Here is a 10,656-nt window from a genome sequence, read left to right on the forward strand (position 1 = left end):
AACATAAATACGTAGTTTAAAGTGAAAAATAAAATGCTAGACAAAACGAAATCAAAATGTGCAATTAAGTGCAAGATAATATAATATTATTAAATGTCCATATAATCTTATGCTCTCCAAGCAATCGATACATTAAATGACAGAACGATACAACTTCAATAAAGTACCATATCATTTGTATTAATATTTGTACTTTATATGCTATGTTTAATTTGCGTGATAGCATAGTTGTACATGGACGTGCCTGTAAATAAATTGTAATTGTTATAATTAATCAAACCGTGACACATATACAAGAGATATATACGAGAAGTATAATACTAAGCAAAATATAATTTTAACGTTCGATATAAGTGAGTATTATTAATATTATTAAAAATATTAATACCATATAAATACCATATAAATTTCATTTTATTTTACCGAACGTTGAGGATAAAATTACACCTGAGTGGATGATTATGAATCTCGGATGATGATTTTGAACGTAGCAAGTAGACCGCGCATCAATCGAAATGTTGCTCTCTTCAGTATTCGATTCGCGCGCGCAGCGATTTTGCCAATGTAATCTGTATGTTCAAATAATTTGTTTGCAAAGATGTATGTTAGTGGAATTATTCATAATTAATACAAAATACATTTTATTGATTATTGAAAAATGAAATTAATTTTCAACTTCTTTAACGAATCATTGTAATGTATTCATTACATCAAAGTTAATTAATATAAGTAATTAATATAATACATTTTAAATAAATTAATATAAAATTATCAATTATTCAATATAATATATCATAGGATATGTGATAATACAAACTGTAGAAATCAAAGCCTTTAAACAGTCCAGCTAGATCTTAATACTTGTATGACTTTTGTGTAAATTTATATACTACGTATGTAATTTTCAGAAACGCGCGTTGAAATAATTTTTTTGTCTCGAAACACTAACTCTACTAAACTACTGCAGATATAAAACTGATATATAAAACTGATATATAAAACTGATATAAAACTCTTACAAGTTTTACGAGAACAAGTTACGAATTTTATGATTCTGCTTAGAATTGACCTATTAATTTCTTCTATAAATAAAAATTAAAAATAATTTTATTCTAAATCCATTCTTTTATAATAAAATTATTGTATAAGATTGAGTCTTTAAAAAATAAATTTTTTAAAAGTTGTTGCATTTAAAAATCGATTCGACATCGATTCATTGTCATTTCTCACTAGGCCGTGCTGTCTCCGAGCGAGTCAAGTAAAATATAAAGAACGCATCGCTAAAATGTACTGCAGCTCAGCTGTTTGGAGAGTTTTGACAGATTTTTCGAGACGTCACTTCACTCGGACGTGCTCCGAAAAAAAAAGTAGTATAATATTATTATCTTCGCGTCATGCCGACATTCGTGTTGTGCCGTCTACAAGCGAGTCGAGTAACCATGATTGAGCACGTCGCTAAAACGGGCTGCAGCTTAGTTTGGAGAGTTTGACAGATTTGGCGATTGAGATGTCACTTCGTTCGAACATGCTTTGATTGCTCCCGATCACTCCTGTATTTTCACCGTAGTACACGGATGCTTTGTTTGTCCAAGTTGTTATAATAAAGTGTTTTGTTTTTTTCTTCCAACGTACGTGTCTTTTTATTTTCGCGGTTCTCTCTCTCTCTCTCTCTCTCTCTCTCTCTCTCTCTCTCTCTCTCTTTCGTGTGCATTCGCTCAAATTGGCGATTTGGTCGCGCAAGCAGAAACGCTTTGCAAGCGTAATAATATATTATAATATAAATATAAAAAGAATTTTACGAAACATTTACATGGATGTCCAGAAAAAATATTGACAAATTTTTAATTATAACATACAATTTAAAAAGAATTATATGATCCGATTCTTGCACTACAAATTCGTGCAAATATCCGATTATTAAGATTTCTTATAAAATTTAATTCTTGTAACAATTTAGAATAAAGAAATATACATAAAATAGGATTCCTAATAATTGTAAAAATATAATACAGCTTTTTTCACTATCCGACTGGATAGAAGATATTCTTTGTTAATATATTAATTATGTATTTGCTAAAGATGGTTAAAACCAATAGTCGACACGTTCACACTAACATCTTTTAATACATATTATACGATTAATGATTATATAAGTGTAGATTGCGCACTTCTTACTGCGCTGACTCCAAAGTAGTTCCCTCAAATCTGTATTATATACACTATATTTTTTTATTTCTTGGATCGAATATTTTGTGCTTCTTTAAGCGACGTCATATTACACTGTAACTGCTTCACCTCGAAAGCTGCAGTAGTCGCAGTGGTAATATGGCTATCATTTATGACGTTCATTGAGGAAACTAGACGCTGTCGCAACGCGCTGCGTAATAGCGGAACAATTTGTACTGCCAATACTGGCAGTGTATATCGGAACACACTCATACAGTAGCGCAACTTTCTGTCGGCATCTTTGATTTCAGTGTTGGCCAAAATGGAGTGCGCATGCGTGAAATAAGTAAGTTACCTCGCATTGCCACGGTTACCACCTAAATTTCTTTCTCTTTTCATCCTTTTTTCGTGCTGTCAAAACTCCTCACAAAACTACATATATTTATTCGTGTCGCATTACACGAACGCGTTGAAGTGAGTAAAAACTATTGTAGGAACATGTTGAAGCATATTAGAGCGAACCTACGACCCGAATAAACCTACTACTCTGCAATAAAATAATCTAAACTTTATTAAAATTAATAGAAATAAATTGTAAATATATTAAAAAATAAAGAAAAAAATGTATATTTATACGGAAATATTATGTAATTGTAAATATATGCTATGAAAATATTATGAGAAAGCTGATATAAAAGAAAATTGAAAATACAATAAATAAAAAGAAATCTTTTTTGCTCGGTTTTTTATATTACTTTTGTTCACTTTTTCACCTTATCACTTTTTCATAAGAATTAGACTAGTTTTTCGAGGTTTCTTACACAACATTTCACCAAATGGGCGATACACTTTCCTCCAAATGTCTACTCTGAACCATGTATGCTTGTAAAACAAATGTTTAAAAAGAACATTGAAACGCTTATTTAAATAGAAAGAGAGAGACAGAGAGAGAGAGAGAGAGAGAGAGAAACAGAGAGAACAATAAAGAAGGAGAAAATGAAGCAACTTATTTATTTCACGTATGCGCATTCTATTTTGGCCAACATAAAAGCAGAAGAGTTGCGCTACTGTATATATGTATACTGTGGCGGTAGAGTCTTTTTTTCAAGAAATTTCGTAAAACTGTTAGAAAATAGAAAAATATTGTAATTGTATAAATAATACATATATATACCAGAAACAACTCAGTAGCATATAAAGTAGAAATTATAATAAAAAGAATGTACTCATAATTTTTTCTTTAATCTTTATTTAGTCTCATTAAAAATGAGTATTACAAATTTTATAAAAAGTAACAGAAAAAAATATTTTAATCAGTATAAAATAAATAATTCAAATACTTATAATAAAAATAATACAACATTCAATAATCTCAATAGTAGAAAGAACAGAAATTAAAATTTATATTTATAATAAAAATATTTTTTTTGTTCAGGAAACACAAAAAAAAAACATAACATTAATGTTACAATTTTTCACTCAACAATACAACTGCAAGATAATATGTCTTATGCATAATAGTAACACACACTATTGAATGGAAAATTATAATTATGTGTTACTGTTATTTTGTTTTTTTTTTAATCTTTGCCATGTAAAATACCTGCGTGACGACCCTAGCTAGTAAAATTATCGTTAAAAAGTTACAGGTTACAAAATAGGTCTTTCGGACACTAAACTAATGACACACGAGTAGCGTATACGGCGATACTAACGTCCAATCAGAAGGATGAACGAGATGCGCGAACACATAGCGGATAGGAGATACCAATCTTTGAATAAAATAATCAGTAACAGTAGGATATTATATACTAGCAAAATAAAATTAAAAAAGACGGTAAATAACCTAGTTGAAACAATAGGCAGTAAGTTTGTGAGCCAAAATGGTAAATCTACCGCTAAAACGGTAGGATAAATTGGCAGCACTGATCGCATGCTCCAATATGCTCCAATATGCTTGTGCTATAGTTTCTACTCACTCTAATGAGTGCATTGGAGTGAGTAGGAACTATGATAGGAATATATTGAAGCATGTTGGAATATGCGCGACGCGACAAACCTATTAACTAGATGGACAATATACATATATCACGAGGTGCGTTCGGGGAGCGTGCGTTAGCACTATTTATATTATTCTATCTTTATTTTATGTATGATAAACAATGGAGATAGAATAATACAAATAGTGCTAATAGTGTCTCTCTGAACGCACTTACAGTGTTATGTGTATCATCGTGACAGTAATCGCTTCTTAGCAACAAAAAGTTGATACTCATTATGTATAGATTTTCTCGACAAGTGTATCAAGCGTTCTCATTCGTATTATCGAGTTGTTCTCGCAGAAATCGACACGTATGGACGAGTTGTCAACAATTTTTGGAAATTACGTTTAAACGTCCGAGTGCAGACAATCGTATGTAATTTTATTTCTGTGATAAAAATGAGAGATTTAGAAAAATCACAATACTGATTTGTATAAAGGACTTCACACTAATGGAAAAAATGGTCAAATCGATTGGAAGTGTGATATTTTGTACATTCCCTGGTGAAATGTTTTTTAAAAAAATATGTAATTTTTAATTGTGTAAATTAAAAAAGAAACTATATTTTCTTTACATCAATTCATTCATCTCATTATCTATGCATAAAAGTATTAAGACATAGTTGTTAAAAAATAAATAGTTTAATAATAAATAAATAATAAGTAAAAATATTTTTCAGTTCTATTAGATTAAAAATAGCAATTTTCAAATATGCTATAACAAAAATTGGTCATTTTTAATTGGTTGTGCTGAATGAAATTTGATATCTCCAATTCTATAAAATATCCCAGCCAAAGCCATTACCAAATTATGACCAATATTATTACCAAATTATTACCATTTGACCAAAGCCATTATTTTTTAAATATTATTAATGCAGAATCTTTTATCAGAATTCTTTTTCCTTTTGTGTTTTTTTTTGTTTATTTATTACTTTGTTGAAAGTAGTCGCTGAAATTCATTAATGAAATAAAAAAATGTTTATGTTAAATATTTGAAATATATCTTATCAGTGTGTTTGTAATCTACTTTTTTTCAGTGACAAGGACCTTGTATTCTTCGAATATACCATATCGGGAAAAAAATATTGAAGTTCTGTGCAAAAACGGAATGGCAATAAAAGAAAAATTTATAATTTATTATTTAGACTTATTGCGAGAATTAGAGAAGGAGAAGCCAGATTTTCTGTTCTTTGATGTTAGAGAACCTGAAGAAATTGAGTGTTATGGCCAAATATCAAAAACCATTAATATAAGAGGTATAAATCTTTCATTGTGTGTATAAATTTTGGAAAGTTTATTACTTTCATTTCTCAAACATCACACAGTAATATAATAATGTTGTATAATTAGAAGAATAATCTATAACAGTAAATAATTATACATTTGTTTCAGAGGATGATGTCGTTAATGAACTCGTAAATCTTGAGGACGAAAATTTCCAAAAAAAATACGGGATACCTAAACCGGATCAACACACAAAAATGATATTTAGTTGTTACTCTGGTAAAAGAGCTGAGAACGCGGTAAAAAAGATGAATGAAAAAGGATACACACAGTATGACAATATCGCTTTTAGAATTATTAGAGTAAGGATTTATTATAATAAAGTTTTGTATTCTGTTTTGCAGGGTATATTTATACAGGGGAGGTTTCAAAGAGTGGCATGACAAACAAAACCCGGAAAGACAAACTTTTATAATCAAATATGATCAGTTATTGGAAGATCAAAAGAAATCTGATGTTCTGATCGTCGATGTTAGAGAGCCTGAAGAGTTAGCTGAAACTGGCAAAATACCAAAAAGTATTAATATAAGATGTAAGAATCTTTCGTTGTATTTCTAAATGTTGAAACTTTACTATTAATTTCTCAAATATCATACATAATGTGGTATGATTAGCGTATATAAATAATATATAACAAGTAATTAAATATACATTTGTTACAGCGAGTGATGTTGTTAAAGAATTCAAAGAACTTTCGGAGGAGGATTTTGAGGAAAAATACAGTAAACCCAAACCGACTGAAGACACAAAGATCATATTTAGTTGTCGCTCTGGCATCAGATCCGAACGTGTCCAAAAACAGATGCAGGAATTGGGATACAAACAGTATGACAATATCTTTCAGAATCACTAGTAGAAATTTATAATAGACCTCTATATTATTTTGCAGGGTATTTAATTTTGAAGGAGGTTGGGAGGAGTGGAAACGAAGAGAAGAAAAGAAGAAAAAATAAAAGAACAATAGTGGAACACAAAAGGGGAATTAGAATATTTTCATTATTGCACTGATTTTTAACACACACACATACACACACAGAATTTTGAGATACTCTATTGTTGCACTAATAAAAGATAAAGTTTTATTTTGATGCAATATTGTTAGATATTATTTTTTGATTGCTGTTGACAAAACTATTCCACGAAAAATTGAGAAAACAAATAATTATTTAAATATGTACATAGACTTATATTTTTATATACATTATCTTCCTATAATTTACAAAAGCTTAGAATTATACAATATGTATATACACAAGAATCTATGTCATGTTTTATAAACGATGAAATCTTCAATTCTTCTCCTGTGCCATTTTCTTGTGATTAATCATCTCTCTAAATTGTCCCAATATAAGATTTTCCCTCTTCTGCCGTTCTTCTTTACTGAACATTGCCAAGGCACGCTTCTCGTCGGCAGAATAGATCTGATTTTCCTTTCGGATACGAACCGCTTCCATACGGCGATGCCTTTAGAAAAGATAGAAAAAGATTAAAATCAAAATTATTTAAATAAAGATAAAGCATGTTTAACGTTGTCCTGACAAGTAGTAAAAATATTTTGTTTTATTTGATATTTAAGATTATCGAAAATTACCATTAGTAATGATTGGAATAGTGAGTCGAACATAATTTTATATATTTGGATAATTAATAACTACTTTCAGTATGACGTTGAAAATCTATTGTCATTCTATAAAGCAGAAATCAAAGAAATCGAAATTTTCTGCGTATTGATATGCATTACCTGCTGCCACTCATGACATAACCGACAGATTCATATGCCGCAATCTCCTCTGATGTTAGCCCGATCTCACCTCTCCTGGGTATGCGTTTTCCTTCAGCGACGTAAGCTGCCATTGCCGCACCCTCGCCTGGTAGCAGGGCTTTACCGAAATCCTTGGCTGAAAGAGTCACGTGCGGTTTCGGGGCTGGTCCAACCATACCATCGTCTCCACTGTCATCCGAACTCGAGCCTTTCTTTGGCTTTGGTTTATCAAGAATGGTGGTTTTTTCTACCCAGACCTCTTCATCATTGCTATTGCTGCTATCACTATCGTCAGAGCTACTACTGTCCGTTTCTTTCTTCGCTTTCTTTTTCTTCCTCTTCTCTCTTCTCGCTTCTCTCTTTGCCTTCTTTTCTCTCTTTTTCTCTTTCCTTGCCTTCTTCTCCTTCTTCAGTTTCTTGCTCTTCTAAATATTTAATATTATTTTAAATTATTTAATATTATTATTAATATTTTTCCACATACTGGCTACTGGCTGCTAAAAATTTTCGGCTAAATGAATAATTTTATTGTATTGCTTAAATAAAAAATCTTTACAAATAAACATCTAGTATACAAGTATTTAATATATTTTAGCATTAAAAATATTGGCTGTGTTCAGCAGAGAAGCAGCTTTGCAACTGTTGTAAAATTCTTCAATATGATTGGTTTATACGTTTAGATCTGTAAGAATCCAAAAGCAAGAAACAATATCATATTGAAGAATTTTGCAACAGTTGTAAAGCTGCTTTCTCTGTTGAACGCAGCCATAGTGTTCTTAATTTGCAACAAGAATTTTATTAACTTATAAATTGAAAAAAAGACTGTCAAAAAGTGTCATAAAATTATATGTTGGCTGAAAAGTTTTAGCATTCACTGTATTTAATTGAATATCATTGTTCGATTGAATGTTTCCATAATTAATCCAGTACCTTCTTTTTAGCATCATGTCTCTTCCTCTTGCGATCCTTTGATAAAATATTGTCCTTATGTTTACTCAAATCTTCGTCCTGCTCATCTGAGCTACTGCAAATGCAATAACAAATTGAAACTTCAATACTATGCCAGATAGATATATTGTTTCAATATGAACTGCTAGTATAATTTATTGAAAGTCTTAGAACTCAATTTAGTAAGTTAATGTATTAATCTTATATTACTCGCATGATTTTTAACTTAATTATTTGTGTGATATATTTTACTCCAACATTATATCTCATCCTTTATTGTTCTCTTTGATTTACAAATATATAAAGATTTATTATATTCCATATATTATTTTAATAAAAATAAATACAATTTCTTTTAAATCGTGAAAAATTTGGAATAATTATAATAAAGAATACAATAATATTCATATATTTGAATTTATAAGGTTGGAGTATCCTGGACATCCTAATAATTAAATAAATATAAAAAATTTGTCATATTCTCTACATTCTTTAAATAAAGATAAATTCAATTTTTTTAAATTGTAAAATATGGGATATCCATAACATTTGTTATATTCTGTCCTTTAGATTAAGATAAATGCATTTTTTTTTAAATGTGAAATAATTTATACTAAATGTATTGTGCATAAATAGCATTCATACATTTAGCGAATTTATAAGGCTGGGATATTCCACGCGAGTAACGAATTAATAATAACGTAATAGCACCAATCCTAACCTCAAAGGATATAAATTACAAGTGATCGTTGTCAGAGTTAATTCTTTCTCGGCGGATGCTGTCGTCAGGATCGACGACCCGAATGAATACAGCAACGATCAAGCTACTAATATGTTGTAAAAGTTCTATACATTCTATTTAAAGAAGATATCTACCGTGTCTACGTACTATTCGATTTGCGTCGGGGATCTGCTCCAAGCCTCAGGAACTCCGCGTAATCCGATCAGCTCTCTCTCGCGCCTTCGCGCGTCCATCATCTTCTCGTTCATCATCTCTTCGCGTTTTCTCTTCTCCTTTTACGAAGATTAATTTATTTACGAAAACTGCTGCCGTTAAAAGGCAGCAGGTCTTTTCCTTCAACTTCACGCAGAATTAAGTGATAAAACTAAATATATCACGTATCCATTTGTTTTTCTCCTTCTTCTTTAAGTTTTTCCTTTTCTTTTTGTACGAATACTCGATTTGATAGATAAAAATTGGAACCGATGACACTCCTCTGCTTTTTTATCTATCTTTTTAGCGACGCGTCTGTTGACAATGAAGGTTAGGCAAGGTTAGGTTCACTCTCTCATGTATAACGACGTGAAGTTGCAGAGAATCGTGCCGTTTTTCTTTCTCTTCTTTCTCAAATTCCCACGTCTATCCTTTTCGAGTAGAGATTAAAGTACTTTTTCTCTTTTTTTTATGAACTATGTCTTACAAGTTCCTCTTTCTTTCATTTATTTGAATATTCACGACCTATTCGGTACAAAAAAATTGTTCATATGAATAATTGTTTGGAATATTTCAGAAATATTTTGTGAATATTTATAAAATATTTAAAAATATTGCATTAAAATATTTTAGAAATGCTATATATCATAAAAAAAGATTATAAAAATTATAAACAAATATTATAAAAAAAGAATATGTATATTTAAAAACCCCGGAAAAAAATGTTTCATACATAATTTTATATAAAATTATATATAATTATATATAAAATATGTCCATATAATTTTTTTCCCGGGACTTTTGATATTTCCTAGATATATTTATATATTTTGAAGGATTTCGTGAAAAATTTTTGAAAATTTGAAATATTTTAAAAATAATTGAAATATGTATGCAATAACTTCAAAAAAATTTTTGTTAAATCGTTAAATTGAAGAATGATTATATATTGAAAGATTCCGATATATTTTTTGAAGACATTCGCTTATTCGAGCTTTACTTGAAACTGAAATGTAGAAAGGTAAATGATACAAGTGCGATGGTTTCCTACAAGACAAGAGCTGCCGCTTTTATTGAAATTGGTGTGTATACACGAGGGGCACAGTGCGTTTGCGTGGTTTCGCATAATACCGCAGCACATTGCGATTTTCAAATAACGAGCGAGTTTGAGCGCGCCTTTATTATTTACGCTTCGAGACGCTTTTTTCGCTAATGATCTCTCTACTGGTCCGGTACATAATTCTCTTTCTCGCCGTCTCTTTTTCTTTCTATCTCTTTTCTTTCTATCGTCTACCTTAACTATATATGCATATATACACTTGCGTATCCTAGCGAAAGTCTGTATCCTAGCGAACATAATTCGACAGCCATGAAGTAACAGGAAGTCGTCTTTGGTGAAAAAATTCGTATATCTCATATTTTTAAGAATTTTTCATTAAAAAAAAAGTATCTTAAACTTCTTTAGGTTTTGTATTTCTTCGGAAATTATATAGATTATTTCAAAAAAAAAAAAAAAAA

At 30.1% G+C, this 10,656-nt stretch overlaps 2 protein-coding genes across 2 annotated transcripts; one reads left to right on the forward strand and one right to left on the reverse strand.

Moving 5' to 3' along the window:
* The first annotated feature begins 4,284 nt into the window (after positions 1 to 4,284).
* On the forward strand, positions 4,285 to 6,645 carry LOC108749227. The gene is made up of 6 exons (XM_018487793.1): positions 4,285 to 4,579; positions 5,248 to 5,466; positions 5,603 to 5,765; positions 5,839 to 6,026; positions 6,157 to 6,319; positions 6,384 to 6,645. Exons 1-6 carry the CDS (start codon positions 4,444 to 4,446, stop codon positions 6,445 to 6,447), a joined length of 933 nt encoding a protein of 310 aa, XP_018343295.1. The 5' UTR covers positions 4,285 to 4,443; the 3' UTR covers positions 6,448 to 6,645.
* A 70-nt stretch (positions 6,646 to 6,715) lies between these two features.
* Positions 6,716 to 9,467, reverse strand: LOC108749228 (UPF0396 protein CG6066). Its single transcript, XM_018487794.1, has 4 exons — positions 9,094 to 9,467; positions 8,187 to 8,280; positions 7,236 to 7,681; positions 6,716 to 6,958 (listed from the first exon to the last, which is right to left on the reverse strand). The coding sequence occupies exons 1-4, from the start codon at positions 9,195 to 9,197 to the stop codon at positions 6,784 to 6,786; spliced, it is 819 nt and encodes a 272-aa protein (XP_018343296.1). The 5' UTR covers positions 9,198 to 9,467; the 3' UTR covers positions 6,716 to 6,783.
* Between the last annotated feature and the right edge of the window lie 1,189 nt (positions 9,468 to 10,656).

The sequence above is a fragment of the Trachymyrmex septentrionalis genome, unplaced genomic scaffold, assembly GCF_001594115.1.
Source record: "Trachymyrmex septentrionalis isolate Tsep2-gDNA-1 unplaced genomic scaffold, Tsep1.0 scaffold277, whole genome shotgun sequence".
NCBI classification, from domain to species: domain Eukaryota; kingdom Metazoa; phylum Arthropoda; class Insecta; order Hymenoptera; family Formicidae; genus Trachymyrmex; species Trachymyrmex septentrionalis.